The 26,255-nt window shown below is 41.1% G+C and overlaps 1 protein-coding gene across 2 annotated transcripts in view; it reads left to right on the top strand.

Annotated features, from left to right (window-relative positions):
* The window catches only part of LOC126091897 (probable methyltransferase TARBP1), a 112,044-nt gene that overhangs the window by 55,385 nt on the left and 30,404 nt on the right, over positions 1-26,255 (top strand). For both annotated transcript variants that reach the window (XM_049907196.1, XM_049907195.1), the window contains exon 8: positions 15,152-15,320. In XM_049907196.1, the coding sequence (XP_049763153.1) occupies positions 15,152-15,320 (169 nt within the window). The remainder of the gene's footprint in view (positions 1-15,151; positions 15,321-26,255) is intronic.

Genomic DNA, 26,255 nt, shown 5'->3' with positions numbered 1-26,255 from the left:
TGGTATATTCCACATACAATCTGTATTGGCTGTGATGTGATAATATTTGAATTTGTTGGATATTAAGTGCGGTTTTCCAATTTTTCATTACTATGTTTAGGAACTGTATCAATTTAGGATCTACTTTGTATATTTCCAATATTTGTAGTAAATGAGTGGGTTACACTATGAAAAGCTTTTTGGTAATCAATGTATGTGTAGTGTAGCGACCTTTTGTTTAGTTTTAGCTTGGTATGTCACCTCTGCATCTATTATCAGTTGCTCTTTACATCCTCGTGCTCCTTTGCAACAGCCTTTTTGTTCTTCATTTATAATTTTGTTCTGTGTTGTATGTGTCATTAATTTCTGTGTAATGACTGAAGTTAATATTTTGTATATTGTTGGTAGGCATGTTATGGGGCGATATTTAGCTGGGTTTGCTGTGTCTGCTTGATCTTTAGGTTTCAGATAAGTTATTCCACGTGTGAGTGTATCAGGGACTGTGTATGGGTCTGCTATGTAATTGTTAAATAATTTAGTTAGATGTGAATGTGTTGAGGTGAACTTCTTTAGCCAGAAATTTGCTATTTTATCTCTTCCAGGGGCTCTCCAATTGTGAGTAGAATTAATTGCTTGGGTGGCTTCATGTTGCAAAATTATCACTTCAGGCATTTGTGGTATCATCTTGTATGTGTCTGTTTCTGCTTGTATCCACCGTGCATGCGTTACGTTGTATCGGGTTTGACCATATGTTGCTCCAGAAGTGTTCCATGTCTGTTATGTTTGGTGGATTGTCTATTTTAATGTGTGTGTTATCTATCGTCTGGTAAAATTTCTTTTGATTTGTGTTGAATGTTTGGTTTTGTTTTCTTCTATCTTCACTTTTTCTTGTATCTTCTAAGTTGTTTGGCCAATGCTTGTAATTTCTCCTTCTTTTCATCTAATTGCTCTATTGCTTCTTGTTGTGAGATTTTACCTAACCTTTTTCATTTTTTGTCTGATATTTCATTTCTTATAAATTGTGTTAGCTGTCCGACGTATTTTCTCAGTTTTTCTATTCTGATCTGTAGCCTGTGTTGCCATGCTGGTTTTGTGGGTTTCTTCTGTGTGTTGGTTGGTTCTGATCTCTGCCTAGTGTGTATATTTAGTGTAGTGAGTGCTCCTACATAAACCAGTAGTTGTAACTCTTCCATAGTTGTATTTTCATATATTTTGTTGTGTATGATTGTGTTGATAGTTGTTATTGTTGTTTCGACTTGTGGGTTATTTGGTGGTCTATGCAAGAATGCTCTAATGTCTGTATTTGTGTCATTGTATTCTATATATGTCAGCTGAAATTTTTCTTCTATATCTAACATGTGTGTCACTTCGTATTCTATTTGTGCTTGTTCTGGTGGCTGTCTTAAGATTTCGTTTACCTCTGATTGTTTAATTGATGCATGTTGTTCTTTGTTTGTTTGCTCTGTGATGTTTGAGTCCATTACTGTATTTTCTTCTTCTTCTGATTGCGCACTATTTTGTTCTAGTATTTGTTGTACTTGTTGTTTGATGTTTTCTAATTCTGACTGGGGTATCCTGTTATTTTTTATTATTACACGGATCTCATCAGCTAGCCATTGTTCTGTTAAAATTTTAAATTCTGGGTATCTGGTAATAAATGTTGTGTGTACTTGTGATCTGTATCCAGTTGTGTTTGTTCCTAAGTTTGTTGCTTGGTAATAACAGAACGTGAGGTGTCGGTTAACTTCATCTGACCATCTCATCCTCTGTCTTTGTTTTCCTTCTAGAGTGGTTGCAGGAAGCATATCCTGCAAAAGACCTCTATTTGGATTCAAATCATTTTCCGTGTGGCTAGCAGTGTCGTTACCATTGTTGACGGGCATAGGGTTCAAGCATCGTCCCCGACCATGACAGCGCTTGTCCGAGGCTTCTTTAGTTCTGTCCTGAACCAACTAATCACACTAAAAGGGGGGTTAGCCCTATTAGTGGTTTGTTCTTTTTGTCGCCTTTTACGACTGGTAGAACATACCGGAGGCCGATTCTTTCCCCGGGCCTTATTATTATTATTATTATTATTATTATTTCAATCATGTTCTGTAGGTCCTAATAAGGAGAATCTTCAGGGATGTTGAACGAGCCAAGAGAATTATATATTAACAAAAGTTAAGAACTTACCAGAACTTAATCTGTACACTGTAGTACCAATATGCTGCTTAAAAATCTTCAGGGCATGTGGTATTCATCTGAAATGAATAAAAATCAGCTAACGCCAACAAACACAAATTCCAAGATGAAGTTCAATGAAATTTCAAAAGTTTTCACAATAAAAACCAGTTTTAGACAAGGGGGTGGATTGTCCCCACTGATCTTCGGTGTAGCTGTCAGTTACATCACGAAGATTTGGCAAAAGGAAAACCCACCTAAAATCAAAATTGGAGCAGAACCGACAATAAGAACGAACTGCATGGTAATTGCAGATGATTTAGCTCTTTTAGTTCTTGGTATGGAAGAAATTCCCATCCATGTGACCAATCTCCAAAAAGTCACATGATTGCATATTTTTCTCCTTTATATTATTCTTACCTCTTGCTCCAGGTGAGTGAAAGCTTAATTTACTTTAGGTGCATTGTCATAGCAGAGAACACCAGAAGATAACAGAGAGTGAAACAATGCAAAATAAGTCAACCTGATCTTTAAGCCAACAGAGATACTTGTAGAACAAAGTTTGCTAACCTCATTTATTTACACTGATTGGGTATGCAATGATTAGCATTTCAGCACACCCACACAAAGGTAGAAGCTGTGACATGTATGTCCTGTATATAAGGAAAGATTACACAATGGGTTTCTCATTCAGAATGCACATTTGAATGTTGGTTGTTTTTGAGTCCAACAAGATAGGCAAAGGTGAATTTTGTAAAGTAAGAGAGAGGTACTGACCGAAGTGAAGTCATGAAGATGGATCATGAGTCACACTAATGTAGTCAGTTGTTAAGAGCAATAACCACGAATGGTTCGATTACGGTCTTGACATAAAAATATTAATCTGCCAAGAAGTTTCAAAATAGTGCACACACCACTGAAGAATAAAAGATTGGTTGTGGGAGGGTATTTCTCATTTCAGAGTGTGGCAGAGGATATGGTTAATCTCTTCCAGTATAGGGTGGTATTTTTTAATAACACGTGGGGAAGGGGGGGGGGGATGCTGCTTCGCAGCTGGTTGGTGGGGTTTGCTTGAGTATTAGGAGTCTAAGAACTATATTCACATTTGTGAATGTGGTGAAATTTCAACTGTGCTGTTTAGTGGTGAAAATGAAATTCCATGCATGCCTGTAGGAACAGGCACTGCCGCGATTGTCAGCTGTATGAAATATTCTCATTTTCATGAATAAATAGTGCAATTGGAGTTTCACTATATTCACAAATGCACATGTAATTCTTATACTTCATACAGTTCCATAGTAGGGCTAGTTCTTTCAGCCATTGCAGAGCACATCGAACCATCACAGGCACTGCAATATACACTCCTGGAAATTGAAATAAGAACACCGTGAATTCATTGTCCCAGGAAGGGGAAACTTTATTGACACATTCCTGGGGTCAGATACATCACATGATCACACTGACAGAACCACAGGCACATAGACACAGGCAACAGAGCATGCACAATGTCGGCACTAGTACAGTGTATATCCACCTTTCGCAGCAATGCAGGCTGCTATTCTCCCATGGAGACGATCGTAGAGATGCTGGATGTAGTCCTGTGGAACGGCTTGCCATGCCATTTCCACCTGGCGCCTCAGTTGGACCAGCGTTCGTGCTGGATGTGCAGACCGCGTGAGACGACGCTTCATCCAGTCCCAAACATGCTCAATGGGGGACAGATCCGGAGATCTTGCTGGCCAGGGTAGTTGACTTACACCTTCTAGAGCACATTGGGTGGCACGGGATACATGCGGACGTGCATTGTCCTGTTGGAACAGCAAGTTCCCTTGCCAGTCTAGGAATGGTAGAACGATGGGTTCGATGACTGTTTGCATGTACTGTGCACTGTTCAGTGTCCCCTCGACGATCACCAGTGGTGTACGGCCAGTGTAGGAGATCGCTCCCCACACCATGATGCCGGGTGTTGGCCCTGTGTGCCTCGGTCGTATGCAGTCCTGATTGTGGCGCTCACCTGCACGGCGCCAAACACGCATACGACCATTATTGGCACCAAGGCAGAAGCGACTCTCATCGCTGAAGACGACATGTCTCCATTCGTCCCTCCATTTACGCCTGTCGCGACACCACCGGAGGCGGGCTGCACGATGTTGGGGCGTGAGCGGAAGACGGCCTAACGGTGTGCGGGACCGTAGCCCAGCTTCATGGAGACGGTTGCGAATGTTCCTCGCCGATACCCCAGGAGCAACAGTGTCCCTAATTTGCTGGGAAGTGGCGGTGCGGTCCCCTACGGCACTGCGTAGGATCCTACGGTCTTGGCGTGCATCCGTGCGTCACTGCGGTCCGGTCCCAGGTCGACGGGCACGTGCACCTTCCGCCGACCACTGGCGACAACATCGATGTACTGTGGAGACCTCACGCCCCATGTGTTGAGCAATTCGGCGGTACGTCCACCCGGCCTCCCGCATGCCCACTATATGCCCTCGCTCAAAGTCCGTCAACTGCACAAACGGTTCACGTCCACGCTGTCGCGGCATGCTACCAGTGTTAAAGACTGCGATGGAGCTCCGTATGCCACGGCAAACTGGCTGACACTGACGGCGGCGGTGCACAAATGCTGCGCAGCTAGCGACATTCGACGGCCAACACCGCGGTTCCTGGTGTGCCCGCTGTGCCGTGCGTGTGATCATTGCTTGTACAGCCCTCTCGCAGTGTCCGGAGCAAGTATGGTGGGTCTGACACACCGGTGTCAATGTGTTCTTTTTTCCATTTCCAGGAGTGTAGAATTAGGAGTATACATGCCTAAGGCAAGTAACATCTGTTTGTGTGATAAGTTGAAGGTGTAGTGTCCATCCGTGAAGGCCTTCAGGAATTTCTTCTCACTGCAGATGCACCATCCATAGATAGTGAGACTTATAGGAGAGTTATGGAGGTGAAGACACTGTTGATGGTTGATAAGTTTTATGTGGACAGAGGGTTTTATGGCCCCATGTGATAGATAGAGGCTGACATTCAGAAAAGCGGTATGCCGAGCTGAAGAAGAGCAGGTGAAATTGAGATGGTGGAAGTGTTAATGCTATGGAAGAATGTATCATCAGTTTACTTGAACCAAGTAAGATATTTATGGTATGGGGGAGGGGGGGGGGTGTCTCCAAGATGAGCCAGGAAAAGTTGCCTTATGGAGTGCCATGTGGGTGCATCTGGCCATGGCCATGACATGAATTTGTTTGTATATCATGTCTTGATGGAGGACTAATTGTTAGCAACAATATTGCTGCTCATGTGCACACCACGAGATAGTAGGTTTGGAGTTGCAGGATGTTGGAAGATGTAGATTGTCAGGAAATTTCATGCCCATTCTGATTCTGCACCAGCACTACAGGGCCTTTTCAGGGAGAAGGGAATTAGTATCCCCACCAGCAGATATTGAGGTGGATGCAGATGAGCCAGCATGGGTATCACAGCAGAACAGTGCAGAACCTATCGAGGAGGGTGTTCGCAAAGCATTGCATGAAAAGTGCCACTGACCCAAGTGTTGACCAGCCAGTGACAATAGGCCTGGCCTGGCAGATCTTATGCGGTCACCAGTAACTTTGGACCTGCCTTTCATCTTGCACCGTGATCTGTAATATTTTGTGTCGACAGTGGATGCCTGTGCAGATACAAAAATCCCAATTGAAACAATGGACTTATAGTAGCACAGCAAGAGACCAAACAGTTGTCACTCTTTTTGAAACTGAACACACAAACATCAATGGAAAATAAAAAGATACAAAATTGTATGAAGGAAAGCATATTTATTTCACTTAAGAAATTAAGAATGGAGAAATAAACAGTGGTAAAGTTGTAAAGCACACAAAGCAAGCAAATCAAAATATTTCCATTTTCCATTTCAAATACCTAAACAATAACAAGGCTTATATTTGATCCACTGAGTGGTAGACAAGCACTCCCTTTATTACCTTCCCACCATCCCTGTTGGGCACTTAGCTCATCCTTGCTGACACTAACTCTCTATCGCACTGTACACTAATATCTTTGAAGTCTATGGTCTTGCCCTGTAGGGCCGGTGCAGAACCAGAAAAGGCATGAAATTTCCTGACAGTCTGTCAACCACTGAAAGAGACAATAATGATGCAACTGGCTCCAGAGCCAGCAGAGTGGTGGAAGATTGCAGTTGTTGTTGTGGTCTTCAGCCCTGAGACTGGTTTGATGCAGCTCTCCATGCTACTCTATCCTGTGCAAGCTTCTTCATCTCCCAGTACCTACTGCAACCTACATCCTTCAGAATCTGCTTAGTATATTCATCTCTTGGTCTCCCCCTACGATTTTTACCCTCCACGCTGCCCTCCAATACTAAATTGGTGATCCCTTGATGCCTCAGAACATGTCCTACCAACCAATCCCTTCTTCTGGTCAAGTTGTGCCACAACCTTCTCTTCTCCCCAATCCTATTCAATACTTCCTCATTAGTTACGTGATCTACCCATCTAATCTTCAGCATTCTTCTGTAGCACCACATTTCGAAAGCTTCTATTCTCTTCTTGTCCAAACTATTTATCGTCCATGTTTCACTTCCATACATGGCTACACTCCATACAAATACTTTCAGAAATGACTTCCTGACACTTAAATCTATACTCGATGTTAACAAATTTCTCTTCTTCAGAAACGCTTTCCTTGCCATTGCCAGTCTACATTTTATATCCTCTCTACTTCGACCATCATCAGTTATTTTGCTCCCCAAATAGCAAAACTCCTTTACTACTTTAAGTGTCTCATTTCCTAATCTAATTCCCTCAGCATCACCCGACTTAATTCCACTACATTCCATTATCCTCGTTTTGCTTTTGTTGATGTTCATCTTATATCCTCCCTTCAAGATACCATCCATTCCGTTCAACTGCTCTTCCAAGTCCTTTGCTGTCTCTGACAGAATTACAATGTCATCGGCAAACCTCAAAGTTTTTATTTCTTCTCCATGGATTTTAATACCTACCCCGAATTTTTCTTTTGTTTCCTTTACTGCTTGCTCAATATACAGATTGAATAACATCGGGGAGAGGCTACAACCCTGTCTTACTCCCTTCCCCACCGCTGCTTCCCTTTCATGTCCCTCGACTCTTATAACTGCCATCTGGTTTCTGTACAAATTGTAAATAGCCCTTCGCTCCCTGTATTTTACCCCTGCCACCTTCAGAATTTGAAAGAGAGTATTCCAGTCAACATTGTCAAAAGCTTTCTCTAAGTCTACAAATGCTAGAAACGTAGGTTTGCCTTTCCTTAATCTTTCTTCTAAGATAAGTCGTAAGGTCAGTATTGCCTCACGTGTTCCAGTATTTCTACGGAATCCAAACTGATCTTCCCCGAGGTTGGCTTCTACTAGTTTTTCCATTCGTCTGTAAAGAATTCATGTTAGTATTTTGCAGCTGTGGCTTATTAAACTGATTGTTCGGTAATTTTCACATCTGTCAACACCTGCTTTCTTTGGGATTGGAATTATTATATTCTTCTTGAAGTCTGAGGGTATTTCACCTGTCTCATACATCTTGCTCACCAGATGGTGGAGTTTTGTCAGGACTGGCTCTCCCAAGGCCGTCAGTAGTTCCAATGGAATGTTGTCTACTCCGGGGGCCTTGTTTCGACTCATGTCTTTCAGTGCTCTGTCAAACTCTTCACGCAGTATCGTATCTCCCATTTCATCTTCATCTACATCCTCTTCCATTTCCATAATATTATCCTCAAGCACATCGCCCTTGTATAGACCCTCTATATACTCCTTCCACCTTTCTGCTTTCCCTTCTTTGCTTAGAACTGGGTTTCCATCTGAGCTCTTGATGTTCATACAAGTGGTTCTCTTATCTCCAAAGGTCTCTTTAATTTTCCTGTAGGCAGTATCTATCTTACCCCTAGTGAGATAAGCCTCTACATCCTTACATTTTTCCTCTAGCCATCCCTGCTTAGCCATTTTGCACTTCCTGTCGATCTCATTTTTGAGACGTTTGTATTCCTTTTTGCCTGCTTCATTTACTGCATTTTTATATTTTCTCCTTTCATCAATTAAATTCAATATTTCTTCTGTTACCCAAGGATTTCTACTAGCCCTTGTCTTTTTACCTACTTGATCCTCTGCTGCCTTCACTACTTCATCCCTCAAAGCTACCCATTCCTCTTCTACTGTATTTCTTTCCTCCATTACTGTCAATTGTTCCCTTATGCTCTCCCTGAAACTCTGTACAACCTCTGGTTCTTTCAGTTTATCCAGGTCCCATCTCCTTAAATTCCCACCTTTTTGCAGTTTCTTCAGTTTTAATCTACAGGTCATAACCAATAGATTGTGGTCAGAGTCCACATCTGCCCCTGGAAATGTCTTAGAATTTAAAACCTGGTTCCTAAATCTCTGTCTTACCATTATATAATCTATCTGATACCTTTTAGTATCTCCAGGGTTCTTCCATGTATACAACCTTCTATCATGATTCTTAAACCAAGTGTTAGCTATGATTAAGTTGTGCTCTGTGCAAAATTCTACCAGGCGGCTTCCTCTTTCATTTCTTAGCCCCAATCCATATTCACCTACTACGTTTCCTTCTCTCCCTTTTCCTACACTCGAATTCCAATCACCCATGACTATTAAATTTTTGTCTCCCTTCACAATCTGAATAATTTCTTTTATTTCATCATACATTTCTTCAATTTCTTCGTCATCTGCAGAGCTAGTTGGCATATAAACTTGTACTACTGTAGTAGGTGTGGGCTTCGTATCTATCTTGGCCACAATAATGCGTTCACTATGCTGTTTGTAGTAGCTTACCCGCATTCCTATTTTCCTATTCATTATTAAACCTACTCCTGCATTACCCCTATTTGACTTTGTGTTTATAACCCTGTAGTCACCTGACCAGAAGTCTTGTTCCTCCTGCCACCGAACTTCACTAATTCCCACTATATCTAACTTTAATCTATCCATTTCCCTTTTTAAATTTTCTAACCTACCTGCCCGATTAAGGGATCTGACATTCCACGCTCCGATCCGTAGAACGCCAGTTTTCTTTCTCCTGATAACGACATCCTCTTGAGTAGTCCCCGCCCAGAGATCCGATTGGGGGACTATTTTACCTCCGGAATATTTTACCCAAGAGGACGCCATCATCATTTAATCATACAGTAAAGCTGCATGTCCTCGGGAAAAATTACGGCCGTAGTTTCCCCTTGCTTTCAGCCGTTCGCAGTACCAGCACAGCAAGGCCGTTTTGGTTATTGTTACAAGGCCAGATCAGTCAATCATCCAGACTGTTGCCCTTGCAACTACTGAAAAGGCTGCTGCCCCTCTTCAGGAACCACACGTTTGTCTGGCCTCTCAACAGATACCCCTCCGTTGTGGTTGTACCTACGGTACGGCTATCTGTATCGCTGAGGCACGCAAGCCTCCCCACCAACGGCAAGGTCCATGGTTCATGGGAGGAAGATTGCAGAGGCTATAGTAATGGTTGGTCTGCTGACATGGGTGAGGAAAAGAAGGGCACTGTTTTAAAGTCCATGGGTTCTGCATTGGTAGTTGCAAGAGCTGTCCCTGTGACATCCTATTCCTCAATTAGAAATAGGATGGCGGAAGGTGTGGTGAAGGCAGCATCATGCTGCCGCAATTGGGGGCCTCCCACCGGAACAAGACTGCTGGGAGATTGTGGTGCCAAGGGCCCTACAAGTCGTGGGCACAATTGATTGGAATGCTGGGTCAGTTGCTCCAAACCAACATCCACCACAAACAAATCCTGATCCTTGTTGCCCACCATAACACTCGGCAGCTATCCCTGCTGCCACCTGAAAGACTGGGGCCAAACTGTAGCCCCTTGAGAAGAATGCGGCACATTCTGTGATGGTCTGGGGAATGCTACTCAAGAGTACAACAGAACCGAAAGAAACCACGGATCCAAAAGAAACCACAGCTGGCAACCACGCAAACATTCCACTTGATTGCATTCGTTAACCACCATCACCTGGTATGTGGGAAGAAAACTAGGTAGCACATTGTTGCTGGCTAGGCTCAGACATTTTCATTTGGATTTGAATGTTCACACAATTCATTCCATCTCCAAGTTAGAGGTCCGATGAAACAGGGTGGTTGTCAGATACTGGGTACCCCTGCAAATGCGAAAATTTGCAAACTCATCTGACATCAATTGCCGACTGTTATCGAAAATGAGGGCTCAGGAAGAGCTCTGAATAGTGGAAATGACCGACAACATGCAATTAGTTGCAGCCGATAGTTTGGCCACAAATGGGAAATTTGGCAATGCATTGATCAACAACAACGACAACAAAGTACTTCTCGAAAAAGGACTCGCAAAGTTGATGTGCATCCTGTCCCAAGTGTGGTCCAGGACTGACCAAGGGGAAAACTGACACAGCAGCACAGCATGGTTCTCTGCGTAGGCCATGCAGTACCATCCAAGATGTTCAATATTGTGATCAATCACCAGTCAGTAGACATGAAGTCACCCTAAAGCTTTTATAAGGGGCATACCCCAGTGTGATACACACAGCATTTGGAGTATTAGAGGAACTATTGCTGTGGGGATGACCACTCTACAGTTTTACTCCTCCATGGCCAGCGTGTGGACCCCCTGAACAACACTGAGCTGATCCTGGAGCAGAAAAAAACGTATCCCACACCAAATATGCTCCTGAACGAACACACTCGGACCATCTCATATGTATTGCTGAGAAGAATTTCCAGAAAAGGGAGTCAGCAGCCGTGACTTACCATACCATCAAAGTAAAGTCCAGCAGAGTCTTTTGCAGATGTTGCAAGGTATTGTGCAATGCCGAAACTGGAACTTCCTTTCAGTCGAACTCCAGTTCAACTCCCACTGGCAACCACAGTAGCACATCTGTATTAGCATGCTGAGCAGTGGACCCGTACTGAATGTTATAGCTATAATTACTGTGAACCACCAAGTTATCAGTTAGGATCAGTGGGCATAGATAGAAGGTGTATACTGGCAACATGCAATATCCTGTTGCAGATCATGCTCTACAACATGACAGTGTTGTTTCACCACATGTGCTGTCTTCCCCCTGATGCCAGTTTTTCAGAACTATGCAGTTTATAACATGTCCTGGGTTCTTACCATCCACCTGACATTAATTTGTGTTAATTTTTTTGGTCTCATCATTTCTTTTCAGTAATATTCTTTTTCTTCACTCTCTTTTCATTTTCTGTATAAGTAGATAGTAACCTTGAAGTATTGAACTATCAGTATTAGGCATGAACTGAATTTTTTCCAAAGAGCTTTACAAAGATACAGCATACTAAATTACATAACATTAAGATTTTGTTAATTAGGCAGCAGACTCTCCTTGATCTGTTATGTGATTACTGGCCGTGGACTTCATTAAATAGTGTTACACTATTTCTTCCCAGTCACAGATTTTTTATGTTGTGGTAGATCCATCGTTTAAAGCCAGTTCTTGAAACTTTGTAAGTAGGCTTTCTTGGTATAGTTTACATTTACCTTCAGTTGTCTGCTAGTTCAGTTTCTTCAGCATGTCTGTGAATTCTCCCACGAATCAAACAAACATGTAACCATTCATGGTACCCTTCTTGTTGTGTGTTCAATATCTCCCATTAGACCTACTTGCTACGGGTCTCACACACTTGAGAAGCATTCTAGGGTGCGTTAGAAAGTAGTCTCCTTAGAGACGGATTTTATTTCCGAAGTATTCTACCAATAAACCAAAGTCTACCACCTGCTTTATCCACGATTGAGTGTATGTGATCATTCTATTTCATATCCGCACGAAGTTTCATGCCCAGGCATTTGTATGAGTTTACTGATGCCAAGTGTGATTCATTGATATTACAGTCAGGATACAATGTCTTTTTTTCATAATTTTTTCATTTTTTTTTTTTTTTTCATTTTGTGAAGTGCAAAAGTTTACATCTCCTGCAAAAAGTTTGAGGTTACTATTAATATTGTCCACAAGGTCATTAATATACAACATTAACAGCATGGGTCCCAACACACTTCCCTGGGGCACACCCATTTTTACATCTGATGATGACTCTCCATGCAAGATAACATGCTGCATCCTCCCTATAAAAAAAAATCCTCAATTGAGTCATAAATTTTGCTAGATTCTTCATAAGACCATACTTTTGGCAAGAAGCGTAGATGTTGTATTGATTCATGTGCTGTTTGGAAATCAAGAAATACTGCGTCACCTGACTGCCTTGATCCAAAGCTTTCAGTATGTCGTGTGAGAAAAGTGCAAGCTGGGTTTTGCTTTATTGATGAGCTCATAATGTGTTCTAAGATTCTGCAACAAATCAGTATCAAGGCTATTGGAGGGTAGTATTGTGGATCACTTGTACTGTCCTTGTAAACAAGTGTGAGTTGTGCTTTCTTCCAATTGCTTTTTGTTCAAGGGATGTACGATAGATTGTAATTAGAAGAGAGGCTAACTCAGTTGCAAATTCTGTATAGAATCTGAAAGGGATTCCATCAGGCCATGGAGCTTTGTTCAGTTTTAATGATATCTCGTGTTTCTCAACACCACTGACACTGATACTTTCACTCACCGTTTCAGTGGTATGAGGATTAAATTGGGGCAATTCACCTGAGTTTTCCTTTGTAAAGGAACATTTGAAAATAGAGTTAAGCATTTCAGTTTTTGCTTTTGCAAAGTCTGTTCCTGTCTCATTCACTAGTAACTGGACACTAAATTTGCTGCCACTAACAGGCTTTACATACAACCAAAATTTCTTTGAGTTTTGTGAAAGATCATTGGACAATATTCTGTTATGTTAGTCGTCCTCTTGACACCTAAACATGTTACATTCGACGTTTCTCTGTCTATAACCCTAGTTTTTGTTTTACACAAATTATGCAATACTCCCTGTTTCTTTACAGTGACTGCATACCGTGGAGGGTCCCACCCATCATGAACTGTTCTATAGGGTGCACATCTATCCAGTGCATGATGAACTATTCTAGTAAAATTTAGCCATAGTTCCTCTATATGCTCATGCCCTATGCTAAAGGTTTCAAGTTTGTCATTGAGATACAACACTACTGCTTTTTTATCTAATTTATTGATCATACGTAGACTATTCAAAAGAAGGAACAGATAGACACACAATTCCAATGTTCCTGGAAAGAGAAAAGTTCAAATTTTACACATTCAATGTGAGCACCATGTGTTACATGACAAGTATCAAAATGGTGGCTCATTTCCTGCCACCGCAAAGCAGGTGCTCTCTCGTTATCGAATTCACAACTTCAGCAATGCAATGTCACAGACTTTCAAGAATATCAGCAATGGGGGGGGGGGGGGGGACACACAGTCTTTTACATAACCCCAAAATTGCAAGGTGTGAGATCTGGAGAGCTGGGAGGCCACCAGCAATGAAGTTTGTCTTCTGCTCCTCCTTTTCCAATCCAACGACTTGGAATGGTGTCATTCAGGTAACGTCGGTAGAGAATTTAAACTGTAATTTTCTCCAGTTGATTGTTGGTTGGTTAAAGTTTCTAACGATGATTACAATATGATTTGGGAACTTATATACAGGAAAACTGAGATTCTCTCTAAAGTTTTTGGTTACATCAAGAGGTGTGTCTGGTGGGTGATGGAATGATTCCAATTACCATTTTATGTCCACCTCTGATACTGAGTCTTGCCCAAACAGTCACACATGTAGCCTCAGTTTCTGTCTCAGTGAATTTGAGTTTCTTGTCTACTGTGACAAAAATACCACCTAAATTTTCCCATTAGACTATCCTTTTGATAAACACTTAAATTTTTCACAAATATCTCACTGCTGTTAGTTTCAGGTTTCAACCATCTTTCTGTACCTAGAATTATGCAAACTCCACTACTTTTCAGGAACTTTTCAGACTCTTGCATTTTGTTGCAAGTGCTTCAGTAGTTAACTACTAGGATTTTAATACTCTTGTCTATGGGTTCATTCTTTTGGGTCTTACACTTATACTTTTGGGTCTCCTATGGCTGTCTTTATTTGGGCTGGATAGTGTTGCATAATCTAAAAAACTTTTTTGTGCACCCCACATAGAGTCAGCTATCTGGGTAGTAGCCTCTGATGTGTTGTACACACTTGACCCTTGTAGGGGGACCCTACAGTTCTCAACCCTATGTTGCAAGTCCAGGAAGTCGCAGCATAGTTTTTCACAGAACCATCAAAGTCTCTGGTTCAACTTCCACTTGAGTGAGAGCCATGATCCATTCTAGAGACGATTCTGTTAATTGTGAGCTTTGTTGAAACACTTTGTTGAAACACTGATCTTCTCAACCTTCTCTGCCAGTCACTGGAACGACCCAAGCATGATCTCAGAGGCCAGACTACAGGCATCATTCGTTTCAACGTATGCCACAATCTGCAGTTAGTTGCACCAAGTTCTCTCTAAGGTTGCCTTAATAGCCTCTTCAACTTGTTGAGTGAGACCCTCAGACATACACAGTGAGTTCACCTGGTGTTTTGCCCTGTCCCTTGCTGCAATTTTCCTGATGGGTACCATTATTCACTGCACTTTTGAATTGCTGGCAATTAACAGACCCCCCACCCTGTTGTGTTTGTTGTTAACAATTTTGTGACACTAAAAGTTCTTCTGTCGTAAATATATCTTTGAAAACATTTTTACTCATTGTCTACTTCTAGTCCATATGTTAATTTCTGTGTAGTTAATATGTATGTGTTTGGATTGCTTTTATCAGATTTTTTTGTAGATTAAAATTAAAACAAAAATCCAGTTATGTAAATATCCAGCCTGTAACTGTGTTTTCACAGCAGAAATGTGCCTTATGTGTAAAACTACTGACATGTTTTACATCCTGAAGTGTTTTTGCAAGTATGATCCACAGGAAATACAAAAAAAGCTAACCAACATCTCCTACATATGTCTGTCCTGCAGTTTTGATAGTTGTTAGTGAGGAAGGCTTATAACCCATTTTCAGCATTCATTTTAAGTTAATAGTTAACATTTGGTTCCAGACCATATTTTATGACCTCCCAAGGCTCTCTAGTATTTGCTCTGATGAATGGATTGCAGTTGAGACCTTGAAAGAATGTGGTTTGGACTCTAACAATACAATACTGCTGGAAAACGCTGACAAGTCACTGAAAAACTGTGAAAGCATCTCTAGTAATTCTGGACTTTCAGGTAAAAATAGTACCATATGTACTAACTATAGTTTATTTTAACAGATCTGTATGCACATTTTAATTTGATTTGATAGATTTTGTGCCCAGTACAAACAAAAGTGAAGCAAAAAGGCTTTCTTGTCTAAGAACAATATTTGATGAAGTAATTTAGAATGAGGTATTGCTTTTCTTGAACTAGAAATCAGCATTTGCTGTGAATGTACGAATCATTTGTGATACCAGCAGATCTGTGAGAAATACATCACAAAATAAATGTAGGTAAAATTACTGACAACAGTTTTCTTTTGTGTTGATGGAACAAGTAACAAAGAGACATAAACACTTTCCTAACAGTAGTAGTAAAATTGTGTGAGTAAATAAAAAAATATAATGTGGGAGTAAACAATAATGCAGACAACTTCGTATTTAATTTAAAATGGTATATATGAAGAAAGAAGTCAGTCAGACAAAAATGTGGGAAATGGTGTCACACAGTGGAAAATTAAGCTATACAGGAAGCTGGACTTCAAAGATAACAGCTGTAACATGTAATTTGCGACAAGAAACAACCTGCTATTTATTTTATCACAGTCTGTTATTATTTGAATAACAGTTCACATTCATCAATGGAAGTTAGAAAGACGATCTTTTCCTTTTCATGTACATGTGTTTACTTTCATGGTGAAATTCTAGTACTTTCCATTAGTTTTTAATTTTATTCCTATTAATTTTTCTATGTTAAATTTTGCTTGAGTAATTTCAAATAGCTCTTTAACAAAAAAATATGGTTTATGTTAGTTTAATAATAGTTAATTAGTAATGCAGTTTCTAACAGCTGTTTCACTTTGTTAATGTGTACCTTGACTTGTTGCATATTCCTGAAGGTTTTCCTTCATATTGTGAACTATACAACACCAATAAATGACTGCTAAGTTCAAGTTTTTGCTGTTTGGAAAGAACTAAAGATTAAGGTATGACTAAAACATGCATTTGAGAAATAATAATAAGAGAGGAAGAAATGTGGAAAGAGGTGGAAAAATTACATAGAGGCAGCCCTACATCAGTACTGTTTCATAATGGCAGAAGGTATGCTAGACACACAAAGACACAAATACATTACTTTTCTGAAGATAAGTAAGTCAGTTGGAAAATTAAAAATTACGGATGACTACATAAACAATATGGGAAGCGACAGGATATGGTATTGGTGATAAAAACAGTCTGTTAGTGAAAGAATGTTTCAGTTTTAAATTCAGAATTCATTGCCTATATTAACAAATCAAAAGTGAAAGGAAAAAAAAAAAAAAAAACACAGAAATCACATTTGAAACTGCAGTATTAAAATCGAGTAAAAACAGTCCAGATTGCAACAGGCTGGCAACCAGTTTTGGTCTACAGTTCAGACCACCTTCAGGCTGTAAATTATAAACCGAAACTGGTTGCCAGCGAAAATAAACATCTGTTGTGACTGAGACTGTCTTACAGAATATTAATATTTTACACCGATCTCTGTTCACACTCCAATGGAAAGAATGCTTTCTAAAACTTCAACAAGTTTGACTTGTTTCCTAAAATGGTAGGGGAAGAACATCAACCAGTGTTTGAGCAAAGTTGGATGTGTCAGCCTCAAAGAGTGCTACTGGGAAAGGTAAGTGTAGAATACCAGGCCCCAAGCATTGTGAAATCCAGTACAGATTTATGTAGTTTACAAAGAACATAGGGACCTCATGTAAAAAAGAATTGTGAAAATGATCAGGTGCTTATAATTGGAAGACTAGGAAATACTGTCACTATCAACTTTAGCATGAGCTGGCCTGAGAGGAATAGCAGCAGAAACTGCAATGGGTATTTGCAAGACTATGAGCAGCCCTGCATTAAAAAAGCTGTCGGCCATATAAACAAACAACTGAGTGGGTAGCAGAGCTTCATATCACTGCAGTACTGTTGCTGCAGTTCAGAAATGGGAAGATACTAACTGTTACCTAGTTAACATAATAATTTTTTTCACTTACATAATAATAGCCTTCCCATAAATGGGAGGAAGAAGGAAGGGAGGACATATTTGTACAGATTTTTGCAGGAAGGTAAAGTCCCAGAGTTCACGGGAATCAGATTTTTTTTTAAGTCGCGGTAAAGACAGGCAGTCTGGAAAGTAATCAGAACAGAACAGAACTACAAAATATGTAATAGTTTCTAGAACAGTAAAGTTCCTCTCCAACCTCAACTCCTTTGGTTCCATCAGATTCACCTGGTCCTACTCTAAATCCCATGCCACTTTCCTTGACGTTGACCTCCACCTGTCCAATGGCCAGCTTCACACGTCCGTCCACATCAAACCCACCAACAAGCAACAGTACCTCCATTATGACAGCTGCCACCCATTCCACATCAAACTGTCCCTTCCCTACAGCCTAGGTCTTCGTGGCAAACGAATCTGCTCCAGTCCGGAATCCTTGAACCATTACACCAACAACCTGAAAACAGCTTTCGCATCCCATAACTACCCTCCCGACCTGGTACAGAAGCAAATAACCAGAGCCACTTCCTCATCTCCTCAAACCCGGAACCTTCCACAGAAGAACCCCAAAAGTGCCCCACTTGTGACAGGATACTTTCCGGGACTGGATCAGATTCTGAATGTGGCTCTCCAACAGAGATACGACTTCCTCAAATCCTGCCCTGAAATGAGATCCATCCTTCATGAAATCCTCCCCACTCCACCTAGAGTGTCTTTCCGCCGTCCACCTAACCTTCGTAACCTCTTAGTTCATCCCTATGAAATCCCCAAACCACCTTCCCTACCCTCTGGCTCCTACCCTTGTAACCGCCCCCGGTGTAAAACCTGTCCCATGCACCCTCCCACCACCACCTACTCCAGTTCTGTAACCCTTAAGGTGTACACGATCAAAGGCAGAGCCACGTGTGAAAGCACCCACGTGATTTACCAACTGACCTGCCTACACTGTGAAGCCTTCTATGTGGGAATGACCAGCAACAAACTGTCCATTCGCATGAATGGACACAGGCAGACAGTGTTTGTTGGTAATGAGGATCACCCTGTGGCTAAACATGCCTTGGTGCACGGCCAGCACATCTTGGCACCGTGTTACACCGTCCGGGTTATCTGGATACTTCTCACTAACACCAACCTGTCAGAACTCCGGAGATGGGAACTTGCCCTTCAGCATATCCTCTCTTCTCGCTATCCGCCAGGCCTCAATCTCCTATAATTTCTAATTTCAATTTGCCGCCGCTCATACCTCACCTGTCTTTCAACATCATCTTTGCCTCTGTACTTCCGCCCGGACTGACATCTCTGCCCAAACTCTTTGCCTTTACAAATGTCTGCTTGTGTCTGTGTATATGCGGATGGATATTTGTGTGTGTGCGAGTGTATACCTGTCCTTTTTTCCCCCTAAGGTAAGTCTTTCCGCTCCCGGGATTGGAATGACTCCTTACCCTCTCCCTTAAAACCCAAATCCTTTCGTCTTTCCCTCTCCTTCCCTCTTTCCTGATGAGGCAACCGTTGGTTGCGAAAGCTAGAATTTTGTGTGTTTGTTTGTGTTCGTTTGTGTGTCTATCGACCTGCCAGCGCTTTTGTTTGGTAATCTCATCATCTTTCTTTTTAGATATAGTAAAGTTACTCTGTTTCATCAGAACGTTAGTGAACTGAAAAGCTAGGTAATGGTTCTCATGTGTGTTTAAAAGATTTCCAGATTTATGAAACATAGTGTTTTATTTCATACCCTTGTCATACTGAGAGATGACTGACTCATCATTGAGTGTGACACTGCTGCAAAACTCCATACATCACCATAAGCAAACCTCACACCACATTTAATAGACTACCAGTCCGGCAATAATTCATGGATAAAAGGGTCTCACTTGACTCACAGCAGCCAATTCTGTATTTACCATTCAACACTACATTTGTTGTCACCCTGAACCAGTTTTCTGAGCTATGTCAATGTCTGCGTCTACATATATACTCTGCAAGCAGTTACAATAGAAGGTGAAGCTTTGACAATGCCAGCCACATGTGCTGATGAAACATCAGAAAAATCATCAAAGAAACAATGGCCAAAGAACTCAAGACAGCAGCCAACTTGCAGTTGTTAGCGTAAATAAAGTTGTGTAGTGCAAACCAAATTTGATGATTAGGTATTAAGTGACAGTTGTATAATTTAAGCAGCCATTTTATTAGTGAACTTGAACTTTATGATAGATTCAGAATTTTTAAAAAAGTTATGGCAGGAACAACAAGAAAAATTGAATGACAGCAAAGACATCAAGAGCACATGACAACATAATAAGAACAGTTGTTGCACAATAAGCACAAAGTAGGACTTATTAGAACAGTAACAGAAGTAGCACCTGTCCAAGCAGGTCCTGTAGTGAGCACAGTCAATCAGACCACAATGGTTATGCAATTCCCTGTGGATTATGAGAAAAATGAGGACTGGCACTCCTATCAGTGTTGGTTTAGATTCCATTTCCATGCAAGTAATGTATTTGATTCTTATTTACAGTGTAGCTACCTGTTGTCTTGTAGCACACAACTTTATGAAAATATGCTGCAGTTGGATAGATAAAAAATTTACTCACTAACTTTATAAGTTGATTCAGAATATCTGTCCACCAGCAATATCTCGTATAAATATTGGTGTACCATTTTATCCAGACTTTCAATATGCAAACATATGTAGTTGCATCCAGCTTGAAATGTGTGCAGCATTTTAAAAAGCATTTGTAGTTATACTTAGCTTGAGTGGCTGACTTGAAGGCCCTAGTTCAACATTATGCATTTTGTTTTGGTGGATATCAAACAAATCCTGGAAAACAGGAACATCTCCACCATTCCAGCAATCAGAAGTAAACAACATAGTCTCTGGCCCTAACCAAAAAACAGTTTTTCGTGAGAAGCTAGTGCTGACTTTAACAATACAAAATACAGAAGTACAATTTCAGGTAGGCATTGGTGCCTCTGTTATTAGACTGCTGGATCACCAGTGTTCTAATGAAATAAAGCACAGACTTCTTATTTATTATGTACGAATCACTCTAACAAGGCAAGATTCAGGTATAAGAAAGTTAGGTAAAGATTAAAATTATTAGTTGCAGCAAATCCTTAGGCTACCAGTATATTTGGTTTTGATGCCTTCTCTGTATTTGCATTCCAAATTTGTGATGCAGTTAACCTAGTTTGCGGACCTTGAAGTACTATGCTGTGATTACAGTTTCTCTTTATAAATCAGATTTAAGTTTTACAGCTAACTTCAAAGATCACATCGCAAGGAAATCATCCTCATTGCCACATTTGTGTAAACCCAGACCAGTTCCATTTGCCCTGCATGAAGGAATTAGACTGATCCCTTGAACACCAAGTATTTACACTTGTTTTATCAAATGAACCAGTGGTATTATTGGGTGTCACCCATAAGCCCAATACATCATTAAGAGCCAGTGGTGACCTAAAATCTATGGTCAGTGATCAATCAGACATAAAAACTTATTCGATACTCCAACCAGAATAATGATCAAACTGTCTGGAAGGCAATATTTTTCAATGACTGACTTGTCAGATGCCTATCTGCAATTACTTCCCAATGAGGCAAAAATGGATATGGTTGTTTATACACCTTTCAGACTCTATCAGTACAACATCATAATTTGTGAAATTGCTTGTATCCCTATGATATTTTCAGCACTATTTAAAATAATTTATAAATAACATTATCACTGTGCAAATTATGTTAATGATGTCATTGTAACATGTTTGGCACAAGAAAATTCTATTAAAAATCAAGAAACTTTATTTTGCTCTCTCAAAAGTGCTAATCTCAAATATACTTTACGTAAAAGCCCTTAGTTCACAGTGGAGTTAAGCAAGAATGACCTGAGACATACTCAAAAACACATTGAAGCAGTCAGTAAACAGCATACTCCTAACATTCCCAAAGAATTATAATCATTTCTTGGCAGGATCAATTACTATGCTAAGTTCTTACCATAAGTTCCTCATATTTCTTGTCCATTAAATCAACTAAGGTAAAAAGGTACCAATTTCTATGGTTTGAGGAACATTTTAAGGCATTCCATACACTAAATCAGCCACAAATTAGCTCCTTGTGTGTTGTTGTGATTTTCAGCCTAAAGTGTGGTTTGATGCAATTGTCGACATTAGTCTACCCTGTGCAAGACTCATCATCTCTGCATTGCTGCTGCAACCTGCTTACTTTAGACATGCCTTTCTCCCCTTTATAATTTTTACTCCTTCCATTACCGAATTGACTGTTCCTTGATGCTCCAGTGTGTGTCCTTATCAGTTGATCCCTTCTTTAAGTAAAGTTGTACAGTAAATTTATTTTCTACCCAATTCAGTTCAGTATCACTTCATTAGTTATCCAATTCACCCATCCAGTCTTCAACATTCTTCTGTCGCACAGCATTTCAAAAATGTCCATTCTTTCTTGTCTGAACTGTTTATCATCCACATTTCCCTTCCATACAAGGCTACCATTCAGTTAAACATACTCCAGAAAAGACTTCCTAACATATTTCTGCTTTTCAGAAATGCCTTTCATGTTATTGCCAGTCTGCCGTATCTATCCTGTCTACTTCAGCTATCCTCAGTTATTTTGCTGCCCAAATAGCAGAACAAACCTGATTTATTAACTTTATTTTACATTCACATTATTTACTTATTATATTAGTATTCAGCTTATAACATCTTTTCAAGATATTATCCGTTCATGTGAATCTCATCATCCAGGTCCTTTAAATGATTAATGGAAAATCTCATATAAAGATGTGAAACAAATACTAACAAAGAGATAGAGGGGCTGGCCAGTACTTACCTCAACTCAGTACAGCTGATAGATACACGAAAAACAGAACCGAAAATTTACGTTACTAGCTTTCGGAACAAATGTTCCTTCATCAGGGAGGAGAGAGGGGAAAGAAAGGGAAGAAGGGAAGGTAGATTCAGTTACTCACAACCCAGGTTATGAAGCAACAGGGAAAGGAAAACAGGGAGGGTAGCAAGGATGGAGGCATGGTTGTCAGAGGGAAGCCAAAGATATTCTGCTGTAAGTACTGTGCCAGCTTCAAACCAAAGAGGATGCATACAGAAGTAAAGAGGTATATAGTATAAAGATAAACACAACTGTGTAGGATGAAAAGATGTGTGAATGGCTAAAGAGGAAAGGGAAAGAGGAGAAGACTGAAGAGTAAATGGGAATGAGGTTGTTTAACATAGGTTCAGTCCAGGGGGATGGCGGGATGAAAGGATGTGTTGGAGTGCAAGTTCCCATCTCCGCAGTTCAGAGGGACTGGTGTTGGGTGGGAGAAGCCTAATGGCACATACGGTGTAGCAGGTTCCTAGGTCCCTAGAATTATGCTGGAGGGCATGCTCCGCTACTGGGTATTGGGCATCTCCTAGGCGGACAGTTCGTCTGTGTCCGTTCATGCGCTCAGCCAGTTTAGTTGTTGTCATACCGATGTAAAAGGCTGTGCAGTGCAGGCATGTCAGTTGATAAATGACGTGTAATTTCACACGTGGCCCTGCCTTGAATTGTGTATGTTTTACCAGTAGCAGGGCTGGAGTAGGTGGTTGTGGGGGGATTCATGGGGCAGGTTTTGCAGCGGGGTCGGTTACAGGGGTAGGAACCGCTGGGTAGAGAAGGTAGTCTGGGAATATTGTAGGGTTTAACAAGGATGTTACGGAGGTTAGGGGGGCGACGAATGGCAACTCTGGGTGGTGTGGGGAGAATTTTGTCAAGGGATGATCTCATTTCAGGGGTTGACTTGAGAAAGTCATATCCCTGGCAGAATAATTTGTTGATGTTTTCGAGGCCAGGATAATATTGGGTGACAAGGGGGATGCTTCTGTGTGGTCTGGGGGTAGGAACATTGTTGTTGGACGGGGAGGAATGTATTGCTCGGTAGATCTGTTTGTGGACAAGGTCTGCAGGATAGTTGTGGGAGAGGAAAGCACTGGTCAGGTTATTGGTGTAATTGTTGAGGGATTCATCACTGCCACGAATACCTAGGCTGTAGGGAAGGGAGCGTTTGATGTGGAATGGATGGCAGCTATCAAAGTGAAGGTACTGTTGTTTGTTTGTGGGTTTGATATGGACAGAGGTGTGGATGTGAGCTTCAACAAGATGAAGGTCAACATCCAGGAAGGTGGCTTTTGGAGAAGGACCATGTGAAATTCAGATTCGAAAAGAAGTAGAGGTTATGGAGGAAATTAAGGAGTGTTTCTTCACCATGAGTCCAGACCACAAAGATGTCATCTATAAACCTATACCAGGCCAGGGGAAGCAGCTGTTGGGTCTTCAGGAAAGCCTCCTCCATGCGGCCCATGAAGAGGTTGGCATAGGACAGAGCCATCCTGGTTCTCATCGCCGTTCCCCTGATTTGTTTGTAGGTCTGGCCTTCAAAAGTGAAGTAATTATGGGTGAATATTATCCTGGCCTCGAAAACATCAACAAATTACTCTGCCAGGGATATGACTTTCTCAAGTCAACCCCTGAAATGAGATCATCCCTTGACAAAATTCTCCCCACACCACCCAGAGTTGCCTTTCGTCGCCCCCCTAACCTCTGTAACATCCTTGTTAAACCCTACAATATTCCCAGACTACCTTCTCTACCCAGCGGTTCCTACCCCTGTAACCGACCCCGCTGCAAAACCTGCCCCAGCCGGCCGATGTGACCGAGCAGTTCTAGGCGCTTCAGTCCGGAACCACGCTGCTGCTACGGTCGCAGGTTCGAATCCTGCCTCGGGCATGGGTGTGTGTGATGTCCTGAGGTTAGTTAGGTTTAAGTAGTTCTAAGTTCTAGGGGACTAATGACCTCAGAGGTTAAGTCCCATAGTGCTCAGAGCCATTTGAACCATTTTTGAAAACATTCACAATTCAAGGCAGGGCCACTTGTGAAACTACACATGTCATTTATCAACTGACATGCCTGCACTGCACAGCCTTTTACATCGGTATGACAACAACTAAACTGGCTGAGCGCATGAACGGACACAGACGAACTGTCCGCCTAGGAGATGCCCAATACCCAATAGCGGAGCATGCCCTCCAGCATAATTCTAGGGACCTAGGAACCTGCTACACCATATGTGCCATTTGGCTTCTCCCTCTGAACTGCGGAGATGGGAACTTGCACTCCAACACATCCTTTCATCCCGCCATCCCGCTGGACTGAACCTATGTTAAACAACCTCACTCCCATTTACTCTTCAGTCTTCTCCTCTTTCCCTTTCCTCTTTAGCCATTCACGCATCTTTTCATCCTACACAATTGTGTTTATCTTTATACTATATACCTCTTTACTTCTGTATGCATCCTCTTTGGTTTGAAGCTGGCACAGTACTTACAGTAGAATATCTTTGGCTTCCCTCTGACAACCATGCCTCCATCCTTGCTACCCTCCCTGTTTTCCTTTCCCTGTTGCTTCATAACCTGGGTTGTGAGTAACTGAATCTACTTTCCCTTCTTCCCTTTCTTTCCCCTCTCTCCTCCCTAATGAAGGAACATTTGTTCCGAAAGCTAGTAACGTAAATTTTCGGTTCTGTTTTTTGTGTATCTATCGGTTGTACTGAGCTGAGGTAAGTACTGGCCAGCCCCTCTATCTCTTTGTTAGTATTTGTTTCACATCCAGGTCCTTTGCCATCCCTGACAGAATTACAATGTTTATTTGATAGGTTACAAGCCTGCTCAGCAGCCCTTCTTAACTACTGTCCCTTTCATGTCCTTTAATTCTTGTAACTGCAGTCTCTACTCATATCAGTATAAGAAAGTGATTGACAGCTAGTTGTTTACAAAAGAACCTTAGAATAAGCTTGGTCACTCCTTTTGTTTTGCTTGCTGTTGACATATCCTGCACCGACAAAAATTAGTTGTTGACATAATTGTTGTAATGCGTTTTTGTCATGTACTTTGTTTCTTTCAGAAGATTTTTTTATAATACACAAAAGTAAGTCTGCAGGTAATATTGGATGTGACAGGAAAATGATGATTCTATTGTGATCCCTTAACCCTCCGTTACACGCACCACGGACTGTGAGTCCGCAATTTTATCTTTCCATCAACAGTCACTTATAAATTCAAGATTTCCATTAGCGGCTTTTTCTATCTTCCCCTCCTTCCGTAATGAATTATTGGCAAGAAGCAGCAGTCTTATGAGGTGCAGAGTGTCAGTCCACGTGTGTACATTCGTGTTGCGCGGTTCTATCATCAGTTCTTTTACGATAGACAGTTACATTTAGAAACTTTTTTATTTATTTATTACCCAAACTGTCATACAATTATGAGCCTTTTCATGACCAACACCGATTAGTGAAATAAGTTATACACTTTTTTTAAAAAAAAGAACGGTGGATGATTATCAGATTTTGCAGTGGTTGGATGAAGAGCTTGGTAATGAAGAATGTAGTGATCTGGAGTCAACATTCGAAAGTGATCACTAGCCATCGACTTCTAATCCAAAACAGAAGAGTAAGAAGACCTCAACATAATATTGTCAAACATTTACCGGGAGTCATAGACGAAGCAAAAAATTCCAAGTGTCCAATTGATTGTTTACAACTTTTCTTCACAGATGACATTTTAGAAGAAATTGTTCACTGCACTAATATTTACATTGCTACCATCCGTTCTAAATATTCCAGAGAAAGAGATGCTGCATACACTAACATTACAGAAATCAAAGCTCGTTTAGGACTCCTTTTCTTGGCGGGTGTGCTACGAACATCACACACCAATTTACCAGGTCTCTGGGCTATAGATGGTACTGGAGTGGAGTACTTCAGACTTTCAATGGGCATAAACCATTTTCGTTTCTTGCTGACATGTCTGAGATTTGATGACGTCAGAAACAGAGCTCATTGAAAGGAAACAGACAAATTAGCTGCTGTCCAATTCTTGATAGATCAGTTCAAT

The sequence above is a fragment of the Schistocerca cancellata genome, chromosome 7, assembly GCF_023864275.1.
Source record: "Schistocerca cancellata isolate TAMUIC-IGC-003103 chromosome 7, iqSchCanc2.1, whole genome shotgun sequence".
NCBI classification, from domain to species: domain Eukaryota; kingdom Metazoa; phylum Arthropoda; class Insecta; order Orthoptera; family Acrididae; genus Schistocerca; species Schistocerca cancellata.
Note: the sequence above shows the minus strand (reverse complement) of the source record. Positions and strands in the feature narration are given on the sequence as shown.